Consider the following 22262-nt stretch of genomic DNA (forward strand, 5'->3'; position numbering starts at 1 on the left):
GCTTTTGGTAAATCACTGTAATACATTTTGCTCTCTCTTCATTGTCAATTGAACTGACATACATTTGTGACATTACAGGATGGTAAAGTACAGACATTTCTTGTATTCTAACAGCATAAATATATGACGGTTAATACAGATGCTATACGTTAAATCATAGGGGAAGGGGAAATTTGGTCATACACATGGTGCTAAAGTGAAACTGATTATGGCTTTTGGCTTCACCATGCACATTGTTGTTGGCTTTTCTCTCATGAGTTTCCTTTTGTTGTTGTTGTTGTTGTTGTGTCTATGCACCTGCAGAGAGAGGATATGGAGGAGAGAATAACAACATTAGAGAAGCGCTACCTGGCTGCCCAGCGGGAGACCACGCACATCCACGACCTCAACGACAAACTGGAGAATGAACTCGCCACCAAGGACTCCCTGCACCGACAGGTAACATACACGCACAAGCCACATGCGGGTCTATAAGATAACTGTGTGTACATGATAAACCCTCTTCCTGGTTAAGTGTATGATTATCAGTCAAAGTAGTAAACTGTCATTCAGAGATAATTGTTGAAAAAAAAATCACTTGAAATGCTCAACAACAGTTTCATTTCACATCCTGTTACATTAAACCAAGCTGAGCAATTCAACAGAGCACAATTGGGATCTATGCACAGGTTCTTCAAAAACAACAGGGACAATTGCTCTATCACAAATCAGTTAATGAAACTGACACAAGCCTGAATCAATATTTCTGAATTTGTAATTGTCATTATTTTGCTGTGTTCAGGTTTCCTTGGATGTGTTACAATCCTAATGTGCTGTTAAGTGACACTAAAAATGGCACATTTATCTTGATGCAAGGTGACATATAGTTATGGATTCACGCTAATATGCTCTCTCTCTCTCTCTCTTTCAAAATCTTAATCTTTCATTGCTTCAAACCTGTCATATACAATAAAGCTGAGGTAATAATAACATCAGAAAATCGATGAGTTTTTCAAAAGTGTGACCGTGTATTTAAGGAATTGTAGAATATTGCAGTCACTTAGGTGAGTTAGCAATAAAAAACATCCCACTCAAAGGTTCATGTGTAGTTCAGGGTCAATCTGAGTTCAGCACCACATGGGAAATACAAGCAACATCCTCTACTCAACCCCATGTGTCGTGTCCTTGCTACTCACCTGCTGCACTACACTGGTTCCAATTCTCTTGTGATTGCACTAATGTTCGTCTTCTTTATTTTTGTGTTTGTGTGTGTGTGTGTGTGTGTGTGTGTGTGTGTGTCAGAGTGAAGAGAAGGTGCGCCAGCTGCAGGAGATGCTGGAGATGGCAGAACAGAGACTGGCTCAGACCATGAGGAAGGCTGAGACTTTGCCAGAGGTGGAGGCTGAACTGGCACAGAGAGTGGCAGCGCTTTCCAAGGCAACATGCGTGCACACACACACACACACACACACACACACACACACACACACACACACACACACACACACACACACACCAGAACATACACAGCTGTAGAGACTACAGCAGAGGATACTGATAAATTAAAATGAGTGTCATTCATTTCTAGTAAACAATATAGAAGCAGCCAGACATATAAATGTAGTTACAGAGCTTATAGAAGCAGTTGTACTTATATGTAAGTGTCTCCCCCTGCAGGCTGAGGAGCGTCATGGCAACGTGGAGGAGCGGCTCAGACAGCTGGAATCACAACTGGAGGAGAAGAACCAAGAGCTAGGAAGGGTGTGTGTCTTTGTATGTGCGTGTGTGTGTGTGTGTCTGTGTGTGTGCACCAGCCCTGCAGGGGCTCTCTGACCTCTCACTATGATGTGTGTGCATGTGTGTGTGTGTGTGTGTGTGTGGGCTGATGCTTCACATTAGTTGGACGCCTTGGCTCTTGGCTCTGTGCCCCCTCATGCATACACCTCGCACACACACATAAACATACAGGACAGACGCACATATGAAGAGCTCTCTATTTTCCTGGTGCATTGTTGCGTGAATTTGAACCAAATCCACATATCTTGCTGCAACACATTCCTCCTCCCTCCCATAAGACTGATTGGCTGCTATCTTTAGACTCTGAATAATTCACGCAAGGCTAATTTCTCTTTCTCTCTGTGTGATCTCATGACTATATTTAGTTGAAGGAGCTTTCTGAGGATGCGGATGTGTGTTTGTGTGCGTCTGTGTTAATTTACTTTAATGAAATTACTCTACAATACATATTAAGCACAGCGTTTCACATTTAACAGAAGGCATTTAACCCTTTTTCATCATCACGTAAATGACTGTAATTAAATCACTCTGGTTGTCAGATAGATTGTTGGCCAAGAAGACCTATATTTGGCAGCTGGTGATCTTGGGCTAAATACACACTTCATCCTTTAATCCATTCAGAGATGTTTGATTAACAACATAAATACATTCAAATGGAGTCTGTGTCAAAGACAAAATTTCATGATGTCATTCTCCCCGTCTGGTTCTCTCTCCCCGCTCATCAGGCTCGTCAGAGGGAGAAAATGAATGAGGAGCACAACAAGCGCTTATCTGACACTGTGGATCGTCTGCTCACTGAGTCCAATGAAAGACTGCAGCTTCATTTGAAAGAACGCATGGCAGCCCTGGAGGACAAGGCAGGGCCTGTACACACACACACAACACACACACAACATACACACACGCGCACACACACACATTGTTCACATTGCTGTCATTACCGCCTCACAAACAAACAAATATATAACACATGTTGTACGTGGGCTACAGATTTGTTTTGACATGGTTTCATGACTTTCTTGTCTAGAACTCCCTCATACAGGACCTCGAGAACTGCCAGAAACAGCTTGAAGAATTTCACCACACAAGGGTCAGTAAGACTTGTAGAGAACTGCTATCGTCACCACACCAATTTGCGTATATACCCCATAATCTGTGGTAAAATATAACTACACTGATACTGTACCTTAGAGCAGTTGAAATTAGCTCCATAATCAACCGACATTAACTACCCATAATGCTCCTCTCTCCCTCAGGAACGGCTGATTGGAGAGATTGAGAAGTTGAGAAATGAGATCGACCATTTGAAACGTCGCAGTGGGGTGTTTGGAGATGGAACTCACCCTCGGTAGACGCAGACCTCCTAAACACATGCTCTTTCATACTCAGCCTCTAACATACTGCTTTACACATTATCAGTGGTAATCTGTTCCGTGTATATAATCCCAGGTCTCACCTGGGTAGCTCCAGCGACCTTCGCTTCTCTGTGGTGGAAGGCCAAGATGGCCACTACAGTACGACTGTGATCAGGCGGGCACAGAAGGGCAGACTGTCGGCGCTACGAGATGACCCAAACAAGGTGTGAATAATGTCTTTATCAGACCAAACCCACAATTCTTCACGTACCTGTACAGTAAACACAATGGCCAACTTACAGATCGCAAAATCATGTGTCAGCTATTCTTCTAACCACATACAGCTCCTTACCGGTGCTGTATCCAAGTTCATGTCTGCTTTGCTAATAAGCGTCAGTGCTTGGCTGATCTATGATGATCTCCATTCCTAACTTACCATTCTTTACTAACCTCTCTGTCTTTCTGTCTCTCTCTCACCTGCTGCTATGGACATGCTGTCTGATGTAAGTTTCCTGTTCATCCATTTTTTCTCATAACTGGCCACATACTTCCACAAGTGTCATATTGTATTTTTTTAATGTATGCATTTAATCAGGATTCATTCATATTGTATATTCTATTGTTACATTCATTTGTGATAAAGCTCATGTGCGTTTGTTGTGTTCAGGTGTGTGCGGTGTTTGAACAGGACTACCCATCTCTGCGTGGCAGCGTCAGCCACCTCCTCGGCAGCGACATCGAGGCAGAGTCAGACCTGGATGACGACGTTAGCTCTGCCCTGCTTTCCCCCAGCGGCCAATCAGACGCTCAGACTCTCGCTCTCATGCTGCAGGAGCAGCTTGACGCTATCAATGAAGAGATAAGGTGACAAATAGCAGGCATATTAGATTACAGCACATGACAGATTCATGATCCCCATGGGGAAATTGGGTCAGTGCAGCAGCAAGAAGCAGGATACAGATAAGAGGGGACAAAGTATTAAAGATAATGCGATAAATAATTACAAGAACAGGAACATTTTGAAGATACCACGGGAAATAAAGGTGCTGCTGCTTGTTAAAGCAATGCATACATGAAGGTCTGTGGCCATACAGCATGCACCAGAGCTGATAGTGGCAGATAGATACAGAGTTGATAACATGTGGATAACACTCTTTACTTTTCAGTTCTGTTTCCCGCTGGAAGAAGACACTGTTTATTGCAGTTTACAGTAAACAAGGTCCTCATGTGGCACCTCAGAAAATGCTTCTGGAGTGAAAATGCAAAATAGCTGCTGATTATGCTGCAGAGGAGCCAGAATACCTCGAAGTAATAAAATCCTGGTTCTACATATTTTAATATCCAGTTTTTTAAGGATTATTGCAATTTTTTAATAATCTTAGTATTCTAAATAAGTATTCATTATTAGATAGAAAAATTAGCCCTACTTGTAAAACACAAAAGAAATAAAAGAAAAAATGAGGACCATTGTTATGGCATACAAATTATCTCTCCTACTACTACAGATACAAAGAGTTGTTTATATTAATTAAAGTACAATGATATCTTAACTATGTATATGTGCGTGTGTGTGTGTGTGTGTGTGTGTGTGTGTGTCTGTGCAGGATGATCCAGGTGGAGAGGGAGTCAGCAGACCTGCGCTCTGATGAGATCGAGTCCCGTGTGAACAGCGGCAGCATGGACGGACTCAACGTGACGCTTCGACCCCGGGCCCTGCCCACCTCCGCTACTGCCCAGTCCCTGGCATCCTCCTCCTCCCCGCCCACCAGTGGCCACTCCACACCTAAACACCACGGACGCAACGCCAGCCACCATCTAGGCATCATGACTCTGGTCAGAGAGCACACACATTCTATCTGTTGATGGACTAAAACTGTGTGGCCTCTTTTACAAGATGCATGTTGTTTTCTTTAACAGCCTAGCGACTTGAGGAAACACCGCAGGAAAGTAGCGGTAAGTTTGCAAAGTAAAATTGCACTACTTTTTTGTCTGACTGTGGCTTTTGTGACTGAGTTGCTGTTGTGACTCTTTCAGTCTCCAGTGGAGGTGGACAAAGCTACTATCAAGTGTGAGACGTCGCCTCCCTCTTCCCCTCGCAGTTTACGGCTGGAAACCAATTTCGCTCAGTTCACAGGCAGCTTGGAGGATGGTCGAGGGTAAAAATACACACAGACAGAGACACAAGCTCTTTCCCAAACTGATCCATCCCCACTGTACCCCACTAAATATAAAACATCCCTAAAAACAATAAATGTTTGCTATAAAATACGGATGATTGTACCAACGTACAGCAGGGGTACAAAACAAGCACCCACGGCATCACGAATAATCCTATAATAATCCTTGTCTGCTAGACAAACACTAAGTCCCTTACTCATCTATCTAATTAACTGTTGAGCACAATGTCTCAGACTGTATATTTCCATATAAAACCATTTGCTCCCAAATTTGTTTTTGCAGAAAGCAGAAGAAAGGCATCAAGTCATCTATCGGCCGATTGTTTGGGAAGAAGGAGAAGGGTCGAATGGACCAGACGTTGGGCAGGGATGGACATCCCCTACCAGCCTTATCAGGTACAATGTGGAGTACATATCATACGTAGTCCCACACTGATGCACACTGTGCGAAATTGTGTGTGATTTGCTTGCTGTATTTCAGACTTTGAGATGAGCATCGGTGACACTATGACTCTGGGAAAACTGGGCACTCAGGCCGAGAGGGACCGCAGGATGAAGAAAAAGTAAAAGCATCCTTTCTTTCTCAGACTTTGTGTGTGCTTCTTTCTTTTTCTTGTTGTTTTCATTCTTTACCAAGCCTTCTTTTTGGTATTTGTCTTTTTTCCCTTTGCCTTTGCTTTCAATTTCCTCTTTAGACATGAGCTTCTAGAAGATGCCAGGAAAAGAGGCCTGCCATTTGCCCAGTGGGATGGCCCCACAGTCGTCTCCTGGCTAGAGGTATTCCACTAATCTGCTTTACATTTATCTACCAACGATAAATGTCCTGTCTTTATATCAGGCTGCTACTATATCTAATACAAAAGAGAATGCAGCGATGTCAAACACTAGACTAACAATAAGAGCCTGATCTGCACTCACTTCTTCTATCTGACCTTTTATGGCGACAATGATGGTGATGTTGAATATCTTGATGACTCTCACCAGCTGTGGGTGGGTATGCCAGCCTGGTATGTGGCAGCCTGTCGCGCCAACGTGAAGAGCGGAGCCATCATGTCAGCTCTGTCAGACACAGAGATCCAGAGGGAGATTGGCATCAGCAACCCTCTGCACCGACTCAAACTCCGCTTGGCCATCCAGGAGATGGTCTCCCTCACCAGCCCCTCTGCCCCACTCACCTCCAGAACGGTAAATGAGATACACCCAAACACACCTCACATCAACACACACATACTGCATTTTTTCTGCATGTACACAAATATCAAATAGATGAATTAACACATTTACCCTATACACAACCTAACTACACTCAAAACCTCTACCACTATTTGTCTAAACCTTCACTGCACCCTGGGGTGACCTCCTTTGCTTCTTTTGTTCTTCTGCTCGGAACACGGAGGAGACTGGTTTCTGCCTATGACTGGGTTGACTTGTCCTTTTTTCTGCTGCCATAAATTGCATGGGGTTCTGTGGGAAAATGACACACAAATCGTGCCAGATATAGCTATAAGCTACCTGCCTGAAATACACTCCCTCCCTTGGCATCACTCAACACAATGTTTGTCTGGGTGTGTGTGCGTGGGGGTCGGTATGTGTGAAAATGCACACATGAGTGCATTCTTGGGTGTGTTTTCGTGTGTGTGTGTGTGTGTGTGTGTATGTGTGTGTGTGTGTGTTCGTGTTCGGGTGTGTTTTTGTCCTCTGAGCAGTCCTCCGGAAATGTGTGGGTGACTCATGAAGAGATGGAGAACCTGGCTTCCTCCACTAAAGCGGTCAGTACCATCTGGGTGCTCCCCTCCCCTTTATCCCCCACTAAACACTCTCTCACACTCACACCGTCCCCACCACGACACACATATGTCCTCTCCCGGAAGACCCCTTTAAATATCCTCGCTAACGCATTTTGTGCTCATGCTGGTTTTTGTATGTCGGTGCCGGATGTAACTGATGTAACCTGTGGTCATGTGATCAGTGTGGCCATGAAAAAGTCAATTGAACATGACTGTTGATATGTAATTAACTGATATGATTAAAGGTTAGCTGCAAAGTAAAAACTCAAAAACAAAAGTGTGTTTGTGTGTGTGTGTGTGTGTGTGTGTGTGTGTGTGTGTGTGTGCTCGTGCATGCGTGTGTTTTTGGTTAGCCCCTGTCTCTCTAACCTTGTATATTATCTCTACCTTGCTGCCACTCAGGAGAATGAGGAGGGCAGTTGGGCACAGGTGAGGTCGCTGATTTGTTAACATCTGTCTGCTCAAACACTGAATTTGCGCCAGCGCTCTTCACTAACACACACACACACACACACACACACACACACACACACACACACACACACACACACACACACACACAATGAACAGCATCTTAATCACCTTCAGCATTATACTCTGTACTCAGATGGAACATGACAGGAGATTTGGCATTAACAAAGAGCTTTCTTGCAGGACACAGAGCAACTGTGACATTTTTTGGTTAAAATACATTGCAACTGACTTTTTCAGGTATCATTTTTCGATACTTTGAACACCAAAATTTGAATTCCTTTCAGTTTCAGCTGAATGGGGTTGCCAACAGAAAGCTCAGAGACCAATACCTCACAACCTTGACACATTAAAACAAAATAGCTAACTATGGCAAGGTGCCAGTAAGCGTGGAAAAAATATCTCTTTGTAATTTAAGTGAAATTACTTAAAATAATGCTACAAGGATCTTTTTCTTTGCATTGACCAATAACTTAGCAATTTGCACACTTACAATGCCTCAGGAAACTGTAGCTGCTAAAGCTCCCCCACAGTCATGGTCCACCTACACAGGTGTTTTCACTTAGTTTACCTGATTAGACCACTACAAAGCACAGGTGTTACTAATAACATTGATGATGGCTCTGTTATATTCAGGTGTCCCATGACAGTGAGCCAGCGTGTACAACACCCGGACTCTGAAACTGAAGCAGCTGAACTGTATTCAGCCATCCAGTTTTTTTTTTTAGGAGCTGTTTCTTCCTGTTGTGAAATTGCAAAAAAACATTTTTGCTGTGAAGAAGGCCTATTGAGACATTCAGTTTACTGCCCCTATTGTATTTCCCTTCAAAGATCCAACTAGCATCAACCTGAGTAGAGTTCTAATCCCACAGAATAACTAAAGGCACCAATGGGACGGTGCAGGGCCTTTAGGTGCTCAAATTTTACTGCCCTGTACATGTTTATGCTTTTCAGATAGAGCAGTGTACAAAGTATTTTTATTTTACATTACACATTTTGCCTTCTCATAGCAGGAAAGTCACAGGTGTAACCAATAACATTAACGATGGCTCAATTCCATTTTGGTGTCCCAGTAAGTAGTGACAGTGAGCTGGCATGCATAATGCTAATGTTATTAGTAACACCTTTGCTTTTGCTGATGTGACATGCTGAGCTGTCTGCTCTGAAAAAGGCCTGTTGTACCTTTGGACCCACAGTGAAACAAGTTCAAACACTTGTATCTGTCAGTGTTTGCACATGAAATTTGGGGATATTTTTATTAGTTATACACATCCATGAACACATGAAGGGTGTAAATAGAGAGCATTCTCTCTTTTTCTGTTGCACAAATTAGTAACATTATGTCCTCCTCTCTGCGTAGACTCTGGCGTATGGAGACATGAATCACGAGTGGATAGGGAACGAGTGGCTGCCCAGTCTTGGTCTGCCTCAGTACCGCTCCTACTTCATGGAGTGTCTGGTGGACGCACGCATGCTCGACCACCTGACCAAGAAGGACCTGAGGAGCCACCTCAAGATGGTGGATAGCTTCCATAGGTCTGTGGCCATGGCGATTAGCTCAGCTGCTGTTTGATCAGCCTATGCCTTCATCTGCTAACTGGATACATTACCATTGGAGATGAGAAGGCTAATGATGCATATGTGCTTGTCCTTCTCTCTCGCTCTCTCTCTCTCTCTGTGTGTGTGTGTGTGTGTTTGTGAGCTTGTTTGGTCTGTCATGTTGATGTGTGCGTGTGTTTGTGCATGTGCGTGTGTATGTTGTATCAGGGCTAGTCTGCAGTATGGGATTATGTGCTTGAAGAGACTCAATTATGACAGGAAAGACCTGGAGCGCCGGAGAGAGGACAGCCAACACGACATGAAAGGTACACTTTACACACACCCCAAAACCCACACAGTGACAAAAAAAAGCAAAATAGCAAGCACACATTCAGAGACTAGTTCATGCTCAACCAAAGTCTCATCAGGCCAGAGTACCACCTAGTGGTTTTGCCTGATATTGTTAATTTGGCCTGAGCATTGAGACAGCTGCATCTTAGACCGTCAAAAAGCCAACTGAGGCAGGCCTCCAGTCTTACGATCGAAAGCTCCACATATAAAGAGGAGTCCACACACACATGCACACACACAGACACAGTCAGATCTAGCCAGTCCTCTCGCCCTTTTGACCTTGAGTTCTGCACATGAACTTGACTCAGCTGTCATGTCAAATCAAAATCCTTCCCTGTTTACACACACACACACACACACACACACACACACACAGACACACACACACACACACACACAGACACATGCACACAGACCGCCTGTTCCAAGTTGGAAAGCTGGCTGACAGCTGTGCTTTAAATGAACAAAGGGAGTGTGCCAGTGAGTTGACACTACGTGGACACGCACATTTTCTCTTTATCTCTCTTTCTGTCTTTCTCTTTCTAGTTCTCTTCTTCAGTTCTCTACAGTAACACAAATCTGAGCCACTCTCTTTTACTTTAGATGTGTTGGTGTGGACCAACGAGCAGGTGATCCACTGGGTCCAGTCTATTGGTCTGAGGGAGTATAGTGGTAACCTGTTGGAGAGCGGTGTTCACGGGGCACTCATCGCACTGGACGAGACGTTCGACTACAGCAGCCTAGCGCTGATCCTGCAGATCCCTATGCAGAACACACAGGTGGTTATAGAGGAAAGCACAACTGTTTACACTCAGCATGCATTGATTGAACAGACTTGAGTGGGAGAAAGATATCGAGTGTTGTATGAGCCGATTTTAAGGGCAGTTGTTCCATTTTGTGGGCAGTCTTAATGAATTATGAAAAATTAATTTGTATCAAATATGTTTAATTTGTACCAATAAGATTTGTTTCATTTTATACCTTAATATCCTACATATTCAACACTTCTTCACAGCTCACAGCAGGCTTAATGGCCTTTCTGTAACCAGTCCATCTTCCAACAGTCATGGTTGTTGAGGTTTTTATGAGATTAGTTGATTTACTTGTTGACACAGTGGTTTGTGTTCATTCAGCATTTCCCTCTACTCCATCTAAGATGGTGCCAACATTTAGTATTGCTTCAGATTCTGTATCAGCTGTTCTCAGATCAAAAGTGCTCAGTTGTTCTCACCCAGAATTCACTTAAAAGACTTCCATGGTCACAGGCTTCAGTACAGATTACTTGCCCAGTTTCATATTTATAGGTGATTGTTTTTGGCAGTTCAACTAAAACATTGAGGGCTATTTCTAATTTGTAGAGGAACTCTTTCAAAATTTACAGGTATTTCAAGAGCTTTCATTGACATTTTGCCTTCAGCTCATGTTTATTTTTGACCCTGGTTGGTTCACTCACAGTGTCATTGTGTCTCCTGCTCACAGAAGCTGTCTGCACTGTTTTTCAGGCACGACAGGTTCTGGAGAGGGAGTTCAACAACCTGTTAGCCTTGGGGACTGACCGTCGACTAGAGGAGGTGACCTTTCAAGCTGCTGTTTTGATCAAATACAATATTGTTGAAAAAGGGCCAATTGTCTGACCTCGCTTTCCTGTAGAGTGGGGATGACAAGTCTTTTCGACGCTCTCCGTCATGGCGCAAGAGGTTTCGGGCACGTGAGGGAGGGGCAGGGCTAGGGATGATGGCAGGCTCCATGGAAACACTGCCTGCCGGCTTCCGTATGCCCTCTATGTCCATGCCGCCCTCTGTGAATTTGGTGCCCAAGAAACAGCTCCAGCCTGAAGGTGTGTTACAGTACTAACCAAACTATTCTGCCTCAGCCTTTGCATTTTTCTGTGTGTATCTTTGTGCTTACCATTCTGTCTGCTTGTCCTGACTGACTAACTGCATGTTCTGTCCTCTCTGTCCTTCTGTGCCCTCACTCCACTGTGCCACATCCTCTCAAGCTCCTCCCCCGGCGCCCCCGAGACTCGACCCCTCGGCCGTGCGGACCTATTCATGCTAACTATTCTCTGCTTACTAACAGGAGCGCTAATGCTAACAGGTAAGCTGATAAAACGCTACCTGAAACTGCTGAACTTCCAGGTTAGTGTGCTTTTAACCTGCATTGCCCAGCTGTGTGGCATGAGGCAGGAATGTGGCACGACCTTTACAGTACCAACCTAATGTACTGATATGTGTTACCTGGCTTATTTAGGCCTTTTAGCTATTAAACAGTGTGAAGAGTGTTGCTCAAAATGAAGAGTGTAGATTTTTTCTATGAGAAGGGTTTAATTTCTTTTTAAGCTGTTTTTTTGCATTTATTTATTTGCATTTATTTTCCCAATGTAAGTCTAGAAAATAAACCTCATTTTGATAAGTGCTTGTATTGTACATGTCAAAGTAAAACCCAGCAGCAAATACAGACTCAGTCTTTCTCTTTCTTCCTGTCTCACTTTCCTGTCTCGTTTTTTTTTTTTTTTTTTTTTCCTCTTCTAGTGCATTCTCATTACCTATACGGACACATGCTTGCGGCCTTTTGAGAGTGATATGCCAAATCTGGAGAGGAAGACCTGGGTGCCACTGGGGGGGTCTTCACTCCTTTGTCGCCCAGCCTCACCTCCCACCTTTCACCTCTCACCTCTCCTTCGGACACGTGCAATACAGAGGCCAACTTGGACCTTTGAACTCTTGAGAGTGCTCATTGGCTGCGCTCGCTGCTGTAAAGGAGACTCATCCTGGTCTCTCCCAGTTTACCCCAGTGCTCCCAGTAGCCTTGTTGTTGTGGTGTTGTGCTCCTGCTCCCCTGGTCTCAGCTGTGGGTTCTTGTCCTGGTTCTATTAGTCTCAACATGGCCAAGTCCAAATCAATTCTGTTGTGTCATCACATCCTAGGAAACACAATAGGTGATCAGTGTAAAAAAAAAACATTTAAAGTGACGGTGCCCAGCTGTTGATTTGGACTTGGGAATGATGAATACTTGTATAAATGGCAGATCCCACTGCACATTGCCCCTCTACCGGTTATGCAAGGTATTACTCATTTATCGTCTCTGTACATAAAATGGATGACTTATGTTTTTTATAGAAATATATATATATAAATATATATATATATATTGGAAATATATATGGAAAATAATATAATATCATTGCTGTATGAAACCCAATGCCCTGTATTCGATAGTGACTGTTCTCTCTCTCTCTTTCTCTTTCTTTCTCTTTCTCTCTGTGTCGGACCTTTGTGTGTCTTTTGCCGTATGCTGTAAGTGTGTGAATCGTTAGTGGGAGGGACTCACAATGGAGGGGGTATGTTTCTACAAGGACTCTTCACAGGTTCATGGGTCCAATTTCAGACTTCTCTCTTTGCCTCTTTCTCCGGTTCTTTCCTTTTCCCTCCTCCTCCTCTTTTGACACTATGTAGCTGTTACCTCTCCTCTCTCCGCCTCTTTCGCCTTCTGTATGACACTATGTAGCCTAGAATAGAGAGAATCCTTTAATATGGTGTGTGCGTGTGTGTGTGTGTGTATGTGTGTGTGTTTGTGTGGACAGGACAAAAGAGTCTCTCCACTTGAGACTTATAGAGAGGTTGTGTGTGAAAGGCCGACCCCAGCCATGTGACTTTGACTCTTTTCTGCGGATGGGTAGTGTGAACACTGTAGCTCCTCTCTGTCGATTCCTTACTTTTCTCTCAAATCAAACTGTAAACTGCTGCTCAACATCAGCCAATGATATCCACCATAAACTGCTCAACGTGACGGACTCATCCAATCCTGTCCCGTCACCTCCCATTTAGTTGCCATAGAGACGTGCCAGTGAGCAGTCAGTACTCTTGGCTGACCAACTCCTCATCCAATGAGAACACAGCATATTAACCAGTGAAGTGCTGGATGGGTGTACAATCTTTTTTTTCTTTTCTTTTTTCTTTTTTCTCTTATTTTATTTTATTTTATTTTACAGTTTTTCCAAGGTGTCTAAAAGGTGTAATGTGCTATGTGGCAGCTATGAGTACTGTGTCTTTATTCCAGGTGTGAAACAATGCTGACAAATCAAGATTTTATTATTTGGCTATTTAAAAAAGTGTACTGTATTTATGACACTATATAGACATAAGTAAAGCTGTTTTTAAAAAATGTTGGATGTTGTGTTCCTTTTGAAGTTATCACAGCTTAAATGTCAGTCAGTCAGTGAGCAGTAGGCAATGTATTGAAAATGGTCTTTATTGCAAGAATTGGACAGAAAATATCACTTTTTTGGAACATCTACAAATACACAACAATCTTAGTTATAAAAGTCAAAAATAAGTTAGCAAAAAATAAAAAATAAAATGGCAAAACCACTCTGTAGAAAAAGGGAACGTATTTACATCACTAGCATTCATAACCAGTTTAAATTAAGCAGATCTTGGTCAAAACTGCCATGGTACATATTGGCCCCACAAATAAACTCATGTTTTTTTAAGCATAAAAACACACACAAAAAAAATGAAAGATCAGGGAAAGGTTTCGAAAAGAGGAAAACTTAAATTAAGTAAGGAAAAAAAAAACAGGTTTTGTTATTCCTCTGTAGCTCTATCAGACTGGAGACATTTCAGCGATCCACACTCGTAACTAGGTGTTGGGTTCATGCAGCAAAGTTGTTGAATCTCTAGACTGAGCTCCTGTGGATCTGACAGGCAGGTCTGGACCACAGGATAAGGCAGGGAATAAAGGGAATAAGGCCTCATTGTGAACAGGAGGAATTCAGTTTGGCTAGCACACCCATAGATCAGCAGAGTTACAATCCTGATAAACCAAAAATTTTTAAATTTTGCATAAGACAAAACACTCAGATCAGCAGAGCTGAAAAATAAATTAAACTGGAATTTGGGCTTGGTTGTCAGCCTCCATGCCAATTGTAAATTTCCTTTTCGTTTGTGGATCTCTGTGCACCTATGGGTCCAACGTGTGGAGGGTCTATTTGGGAATGTCCACAGGAAAGGCCACAGCTCCATCTGCTGCAGAGATGCCATCCACGATGGAGGTCAGCGCACGCATGTTCCCCTGCTCTGGAGAGTCAGCAGCACTCAGGAGATCTGCAGAGAGACCCGGTCACACATTCAGTATCTGAGTGAGGGCACACTTATCTGATTGTGCCGCCTAATGAGAGTGTGTGTGAACTGTACTCACCCTCGCTGCTGTAGCTCTGCGTGCACTGCTCTGGAGTGCTGCTCCACTCTGGGCTACTGCAGCAGGTGCTGCCTGAACTGGGCTCGCTTGACGACAACACCTGTTACCATGGAGATGCACACACAGAAGTTGCTGTCAGTCACTCTGTGTTATGACATGGCACACTCTGCCCCATATAGACATACAACACACTACAGTGCAGTGTACACATAAACATACACACACACACACACAACCAATACATCCTGTGACACCTACAAGAACACTGTCTCAGCAAGACCTTGCCATCAGAAAATTATATAAGAGATCTTGCAACATCAAGACCATTTGACAGTGACAGTTGTTAATGGATTTTGACTGAAGTTGACTGTTTTTGCTGTATTTTGACGCCCGTCTCATCACTGTTATGCTTGTGTGCTTGATGTCTCATTGAAACATCAGATGAAAATCGGATCATAACTTAAAAACTAATCCCAAGCGATCAATTCCCAAGCAGGCTTTTGAGCAGATCACTTCATCAAAGTCACACATTATCTGTTTGCTGTAAGCAATTTTCCAATTTTTGCTTATCTAGTGTTTCTTTCTCTACTCCACCTTTCTGTCATTTGTCTTTTCCCTGTCTGTCTGCCTTGCAGCTCTGTTCTCATTGTTTTAATATGTGACCTTCTGCTTCTCCTCATCCCTCCTCCGTCCTACTCACTCTGGGCTGGGTCGGACTGGGTCGGTAGTGCAGCCCCTGCTGTCCTGTCTCGGTGTCCTGCTGGTTGAGGGAGGACACCAGGGCCTGGAGCCTTTCGATATACTGGATGGCACTCCGCAAGATCTCCACCTTGGGCAGCCTCTGGTTGGGGTTCATCAGGGTGCTCCTCTTCAGGGCATCAAAAGCCTCATTCACCTTCTTCAGACGCCTCTTCTCCCTCAGTGTGGCCGCTCTCCGACGGTCCATGGTCACTGTCTTCCTTTTGCATAGCTTACAGGCCCAGGGAAGGCACTGGCCCGGGCAGTGAGGCTCAGAATGAGGTGACAGGCTGGACGGAGAGGCTTTGTCCTCTGTTCCTGTGACCCCAACTCCGACACCCCCAGACAGACTCCCGCACAAGCCCATCATGGAGTTCCTGTCCTGGTAGCTTGCTTGGTCGTACCCCCCAGGCAGGCGAGAAGGGAAATAGCTGTCCCCTCCCTCGTAGAAGCGCTGGTCAGGGAAGAAATAAGGGTTGGTCTCAAAAAGCTCCATACTGGACAACGCTGTGGTCTGGATTTAAGGGGACAAAGATCCCTGCTTCCCCTGGAACTGCTCTACTGTTTGTGGTCTTCAGTCCTCTGCCAGGAGCGTGTGTGTCGGAGTGTACGTGTGTGTGTGTCTGTCTTCGTCCCCGGCCTGAGTTTGTGATGAGTGGAAGACGTGTGGAGAACAACTGGTGTGGAGCAACTGTAGGCTGGCATTTAAACCCCTCTGCCTGCTGCAGGATCACAGGGTTAAATTTAGCACGAGCCCCCAGAAACCTGACCTGACGTTTAGCTGTTGCTGCACATCTACACTTCACATCTCTGTTGGGCCCTGGTCTCTAGGGCTTTAAGGCCCGTTTGTGTGCGTGTGAGTACGTGCCCTTGTGCGGGTTTGTGTGCTCGTGTGTGTCTTAAGAGGCCAGGATATGATCAAGTTCCCGTGGAAATGGGAGAGATAACCCCGGATCAAAGATGCCCGTCTTAATGAGCTAATCCCAAACTCGCGTCTCTCTCCATGACACCATACATGTCCCTGCCATTGGTGGGTTGGGGGGGTCCGGAGACAGCTGTCACTTCTACTAGGAGCCAATGATATGCAATGACAAGAAGTTGTTTGACTGCTAGTTCTAGATGGGAAGGAAACAAAGCCAGAGACTGTTGTTTACTCGAAACTGGGTCACATGTAAACTCTTGTACTCTGTTATGACTGATGGTCCAGAATGATCAGCGAGGTTGGTGCTAAATATGTAAAAGCTCAGATGACATAAAAGCTCCTGCCATTGTTGGTGAGTCTTGGTTTTATGTAACCACATTCATATCTGCTGACTTTCCTTATAAGATGATTGCACAGTGTGATGCAAGTGACCACCTGAGCTATACCAGACAGGCCTGTGCAAGAACGGACAGAGTACAGTAAAGTGAGTTGAGCACCAAGTTGACACCAGCTCCCATTACTCTCAGGAATCAAGAGACAATAATAAGACGACCACGTAGAGGTATGGCCTTGTATTGTCCTGACCTCTTCCAGTCAGTCGTAGCCTTAGCCTTGCCACCGGGTGTTAATCCTTCCAGGACATGTCTCACCTCATAGCTCACCAGCTAATTCGGACTGGCTTCCACTAGCATGGACGGCCAGCCAAAACACACAGTTCTGTCAGCAGAGAAGTGGCCTGGAATGACAGGCATAGTGTGAGATGTGTTACATCCCTGTGTATCCCATATCACCACCATAGGTTAATCACTGTAATACACATATCTGGCAGGAAATGTTTCTGGACAATTGATCGCTCTGTTTTGTGGCCACGCTACATAAAATGTACAGGGACATACTGGTGACTGCAAACCACTGCCAATGACGCATAAAGCCAAGCCTGGGACATTTGTCATGTTGTCCTTTCCCTCTCTCTGGGAGTCTTTACTTTCATCTAACAGAGAATATAAAAATCTAAAAAACTTTTTAAATTAGGATATAAAAAGACAAAGCTTAATACTTTTCTGTAATCAATCAGTTTATACATTAAAACTTGATTTATTTCACTCTTCTATTTACCTTTCACTAGATCATTTATAACATTTCCAATATTTCTCACAAGATATGATGTTAGGATGAGATGAATACAGCCAGAGGACTGTGTGGCCTAACTACCTCACCTGAACACAGTTAGCACCAGCCTGTTCTAATAGCTACTTAGCAACAGCAGCTAACTCTTGTCATGTAATTACACCAGTGAAGGCAATGTTAGCCGTCCGTAAACTGTATACTGCTGTGGCACCAAATTGAGGCTTTGGTTAAAGCAATGTAATTTTAAATTAAACTAAAATCAGAAAAAACTTTAAATGACGAGTTATAAAAGCATTATTTAATGTCTGTGACTTACTGTTTTGTCTTTTGGAGATGTGTCTCTTGATTAATCTAATGAGGCATCTGTGGCAGCTCGTTAACCAGAATGCTATTCAAGAATATCTGTAAAATGTTTCAAACGACATGTTACATTACACTTTGACATGCCGTGTTAGAAAAAGCACAGGTGTAATTAATAACAGTAACAATGGCTGCATTCCATTTAAGTGTGTCTTCTCCAGGGTCATGATTTGGTACATGCTGGCTCAAGGGGATAGTTCACTGGCACATCTAAATGGAGCGGAGCTGTCAACACTGTAGTTAATTACACCTGTGCTTTCCCTGCTCTTAATGGAACTCTTAATTAGTACTTTACTACATGCAGGTGTGCAGGAAGCCTGAATATATGTAAAATCAGACAAGAAGTGCTAACAACAAAACAATTATACAGTGTGTTGTCTGAAACAGGAGCCTAGTTAGAAACATTACTTATGACAATTCAGACAATTACAATTCAGTATCTTTTACTTACAGTATATTTACCATTGTTATTCAACAATTTAATTAAACCTATTCTTTCACCCTATCCATTTTCTAATTTTAATTCTAACTCAAATTTTCCTCATTTTGGGGCATTAGGATTTTTGTTATAATAACAAATATAATGACTTATGGCTTCCTGAAAAGTGAGTGAAATTATGTAAATTCGTGTTATAGAAATGTTCAATTTTCAGCTCTGGGACTGACTGCATGCCTGGCAGTGGTTTGGCAGGCCCGACTGGTGGGTCGTGGTGTAGTCCTGGGCTTTGGTCTCGAGTTTGGGGGTGAAGCAGAGAGCCATAGCTTGGCGCAGGGCTGCGGTGGGCTGTCAGGTTAGTCTGTGATGGATAGTCACTGATGGTGGAGCAAGTACAAAGACGCCTGTGTTGGACTCAGGGGTACAGCAAGGAGGGGGTCTGCAGTGTGTCAGAGTCACTCATAACCCTCTGTCATCTTAACCCATTGTCAGCAGAACTGGAGAACGTGTGTGTGCGTTTCTGTGTGTGTTTTGTAGTAGTGTCAGGCACACACTTGTGTCTCGTTTGAGTCCCCTCTCAGCATTTTGAAGTGTACACTTGAGATGCAGTAAACCTGGGAGGACTGAGTGTTTACTCACTGTGTGCAGATACTATACAAACTGCATCTTCCATCCTTAATTTAGTCAGATTAAAACCAGTGAAGGAGTCAAACTAGACTAATAAAATACAAATCAGATAAAACATTTATTCAAGTGACTGTTCCAGTTATAACTGGATTTCATTTGTCTTAACCATTTTAAGACTGGTACCTCATATTATAGCTGTTTGTACCTGATCACCCACATGTGAAAGGTAACACAGAATAAATACATATTTTATTAACTATTATCACTTTTGATGTTATTATAAAAAGCACATCTATTGATGGAACAAATAAACATCTCAGAGAAACCAAAAACTTCAATTTGAGAAACCCTGTGATAACTGTGTGAGTTAGTTACACTGAAAAAAAGTATTTGTACACAAAATACAATTTGTACAGTATGTGTGCGCAAGTGTGTGTGGGTCGCCATGTGTGCATGCTTATGTATGTGCGCTTACACGTTCGTGTGTGTACGTGTGTGTGTGTGTGTGTGTGTGTGTGTGTGTGTGTGTAGCAGGGATTGCCCTGTCACTGGCAACACTGTTCCACTTCTCCTCGTTGACAAGCAGCAGCACATTGTGGGACAGCTGAGCTGGAGGGAGGAGGAGGGGGAGGGATCAGTCCTCCTCACCCCAGGTTAGCCTCAAGATCATCACTGACCTGGAGAACTGTCATCTGAGTGCAGTCTGGAAATCTCAGATATGTAAGAGGAGAAAAACAAAACAACAGTAAAGGAGTTGATTAAAGTTGGATAAACCTTGATATCAATCCAGTGAGATACAATATAGTATACCACAAAATCAGACAAATGTTTGATGATGCTTTATTTTAAAGGGCTTCTATTTTCTTATTCATACCCTAAGAAGTTTCGATGAAAGAACTAGATCATTTGGAATAACTTAAAAAGAAAATAGAGACAATGCTCTGGGAGAGTTACTTGAATTTGGTTAGTCCTTTTAGTTTACAGCTAAAATCTGAATGACAGAAAAGATTAACAGAGATTTATTTAAACCCAAGTAAATATTCATTTATCATTGGAAATGTATTCTTCATATTTGTTAAATAGTAGGATTCACAAGGTTAGCTTTTTTGGAATTCATTTACAATCTCCATTTTCTCTACAATACCTACCAATTTACATTTTTCCAGGAACTCTCCTAATGATGTACATTTACAACAGTTCTTTCCAAGGAAATTATCAGAAAATATGGAACCTACAATATAAACTTTGGTATTTTCTCTTTGCGATCCATTTTTATTGAAATGGAATTAGTTCACTGATATTGAATGTAATTTACCGTATTTACGTTTGTGTCAACTTACCAAAACCTGGCAAAGTTCTATTGCATCACTCATAATGTAGGTAAACAAAGTCTAAATGGGGTTACCCTCCACTTACTTTTTGCCTACAAAAATGTATATGATTGTGGCAGCAATGATTTAAACATGGGGAGGGGATTTTAGAGAACATACAGTAAAAGGAAATGGTAGAAAATGGGGAAAGAGGGAAAGGAAATGTGTCTAATTTCTGGGTTTAAACTGCATTGACTGTTTCTGTATTACTCCTGAAATGCAGCTTTCTGTCTGCACTTATGCAATAATATCATGTATGAGACGAAGTACCTTTGGGAGAGGACATGTCACCATAGTGACAGCAACAGAAGCCCAAGTGTGTCGCCTCAGAGGTTGTTTTTATTCTGTCACCATGATAACTGCACGTCTATTACTGAAGCCTTTGATATCAGTTTTTCATACAGCAGAATGTAGAGCTTTTCTCTCTGAGATAATGGGGACATTACACTGATTATACAGCATTAATGGTGAAAGATGACAAAGCAGTGTACTCCTCCCAGATGATCATCTGTACGCTCAGCACAGTGAAAGCAAATCAGTCACCTTACTACTCTGAAACAAATGAATGGGAGCAGTCAGAGCTGATTACTACACTCCCAAGTGCCTCTCTCTAACTATTTCTGTTGAGTAATGAACCTTACATAAGCTGCAGTGCTGTACCATTTGACTGATGTCTAAAGGTGATGTGACACTATTGCGGCCCGGCTAATCATCAGGAGAATACTCCCATTCATTCCTGTTCAGAATGAAGTGCCCCACCTGTGTTTTCACAGGGCTCTGGATGCCTGGAGAAAGCTTTCAAAATCAGGGGGGAAACAGTAGTTGTGTAGCCCAGCCATGCTGCTGCTCACTGGGGCTTTTATCGCAGAGTAATCCCCTACAACAAACAGAATGGCCGGCATGTGCATACGCAGCTGTCGCAGTCTTAGTGCAAGTGGTGTCATGTTAAATCGCAGGAATGGACTGAGCCCCTGAGCCATCCGCTGCCCTTCCCTTCACTGGCATCCCACCCACTACAAGGCTCCACACACATCAGTACACAAACACACTTACATACTCATACCCAGGAACATAACCCACTTCCCACTAACATACTTTGCAGCACATGGTAACACTAAAGTTATTCACTGTAAATAACCTGTGCTCCATTGCTACAAAATTATTTGCATGACATACTTTATATTCCAATAATGCCACGGGTTGTTTGATACTCAAAACAGGCGTCGCAGGCAGAAAAACAAAGAGCATCCATTTCTGTGACACTGCCAGTTTAACTTCAGTTAATCAGAAAGGTATCTGACAGGGTAAAGCTAAGCCCTCATAAAATCACTCCAGTTTAATTTGAAGGCAATTTACACCTTGATGTTACCCAAGTGTAAACCGCAATCAGCATAACTCCCCTAGGAGACACGGTTGAATTCTGTCTGAGGCCAGTAATGTGTGTACGCCTGCAGTGATGTTGTGAGATCTGAGTGGATGGCTGTATACCCAGATCCCAGTCAGTCCAGCTCTTCAGTATCATCTGTCATATCTTGCTTCCTGCTGTGGGTACAAGGACAGACAAGCTCAGTTCTGTTTCTCCTTGAATCTCATCCGAATGTGTCACATCTCTATCCTTATCCTGTTCTCTTCAAGTTCTACTCTTATTTTGAAATTCTCTCTGTCTTTTTCCACACTCCTATCTTTGTTTTTCTCTGTCTCCTCTGACCTTCTCCCATGTCAGCAGTGGGACAAATTTAGCGGGCTGGTTTCTGGAGCGACCAAATAGTCGGACACAACAGTGGGAATGTGTGTGTGTGTGTGTGATGTGTATGTGTGTCTGCATGGAGGTGAGAAAAGAAAGGTCCAGGTCACTCAGATACAGTTACAGATCTCCAGACACATAACCAGAAGAAAGCAAAGGAGGGTAAACAGGCTGCGGCTCGCCATCCTGGAGGAATGCAGACAAAGGACACAGGAAGAGAGTGACACAGAAATACTATGTATATTTATAAAGGTGTTTCATAAATACAAGAAAAACAAAAAA

At 43.2% G+C, this 22262-nt stretch overlaps 2 protein-coding genes across 2 annotated transcripts in view; one reads left to right on the forward strand and one right to left on the reverse strand.

Annotated features, from left to right (window-relative positions):
• ppfia4 (PTPRF interacting protein alpha 4) overlaps nucleotides 1-13622 on the forward strand; it is a 28526-nt gene extending 14904 nt beyond the window's left edge. Inside the window, exons 7-30 of the mRNA XM_087178570.1 lie at nucleotides 304-438; nucleotides 1282-1416; nucleotides 1657-1740; nucleotides 2502-2633; nucleotides 2804-2866; nucleotides 3033-3124; nucleotides 3226-3355; nucleotides 3799-3995; nucleotides 4736-4964; nucleotides 5049-5084; nucleotides 5166-5287; nucleotides 5592-5704; nucleotides 5790-5871; nucleotides 6004-6085; nucleotides 6293-6493; nucleotides 7015-7077; nucleotides 7498-7524; nucleotides 8927-9102; nucleotides 9334-9431; nucleotides 10060-10235; nucleotides 10959-11027; nucleotides 11107-11293; nucleotides 11456-11553; nucleotides 11988-13622. Of these exons, the coding sequence (XP_087034696.1) occupies nucleotides 304-438; nucleotides 1282-1416; nucleotides 1657-1740; nucleotides 2502-2633; nucleotides 2804-2866; nucleotides 3033-3124; nucleotides 3226-3355; nucleotides 3799-3995; nucleotides 4736-4964; nucleotides 5049-5084; nucleotides 5166-5287; nucleotides 5592-5704; nucleotides 5790-5871; nucleotides 6004-6085; nucleotides 6293-6493; nucleotides 7015-7077; nucleotides 7498-7524; nucleotides 8927-9102; nucleotides 9334-9431; nucleotides 10060-10235; nucleotides 10959-11027; nucleotides 11107-11293; nucleotides 11456-11514 (2688 nt within the window). The 3' untranslated portion in view covers nucleotides 11515-11553; nucleotides 11988-13622. The remainder of the gene's footprint in view (nucleotides 1-303; nucleotides 439-1281; nucleotides 1417-1656; nucleotides 1741-2501; nucleotides 2634-2803; nucleotides 2867-3032; nucleotides 3125-3225; nucleotides 3356-3798; nucleotides 3996-4735; nucleotides 4965-5048; nucleotides 5085-5165; nucleotides 5288-5591; nucleotides 5705-5789; nucleotides 5872-6003; nucleotides 6086-6292; nucleotides 6494-7014; nucleotides 7078-7497; nucleotides 7525-8926; nucleotides 9103-9333; nucleotides 9432-10059; nucleotides 10236-10958; nucleotides 11028-11106; nucleotides 11294-11455; nucleotides 11554-11987) is intronic.
• Nucleotides 13623-14388: 766 nt separating this feature from the next.
• On the reverse strand, nucleotides 14389-16092 carry myog (myogenin). Its single transcript, XM_023423548.2, has 3 exons — nucleotides 15356-16092; nucleotides 14656-14755; nucleotides 14389-14561 (listed from the first exon to the last, which is right to left on the reverse strand). The coding sequence occupies exons 1-3, from the start codon at nucleotides 15887-15889 to the stop codon at nucleotides 14443-14445; spliced, it is 753 nt and encodes a 250-aa protein (XP_023279316.1). The 5' UTR covers nucleotides 15890-16092; the 3' UTR covers nucleotides 14389-14442.
• Between the last annotated feature and the right edge of the window lie 6170 nt (nucleotides 16093-22262).

Source organism: Seriola lalandi, unplaced genomic scaffold, assembly GCF_002814215.2.
Source record: "Seriola lalandi dorsalis isolate HSWRI2012SDOR001 ecotype SW California unplaced genomic scaffold, Sedor1 jcf7180002054692, whole genome shotgun sequence".
NCBI lineage: Eukaryota > Metazoa > Chordata > Actinopteri > Carangiformes > Carangidae > Seriola > Seriola lalandi.

Bases quoted from the DNA above. Each gene is read 5' to 3' on its own strand.
- myog (XM_023423548.2), bottom strand. From the start codon at position 15,889: ATGGAGCTTTTTGAGACCAACCCTTATTTCTTCCCTGACCAGCGCTTC. The intron at 14,756-15,355 runs GTGAGTAGGACG...CCATGGTAACAG, and splicing joins CCAGTCCGACCCAGCCCAGA to GTGTTGTCGTCAAGCGAGCC. The intron at 14,562-14,655 runs GTGAGTACAGTT...GTCTCTCTGCAG, and splicing joins GCAGAGCTACAGCAGCGAGG to ATCTCCTGAGTGCTGCTGAC.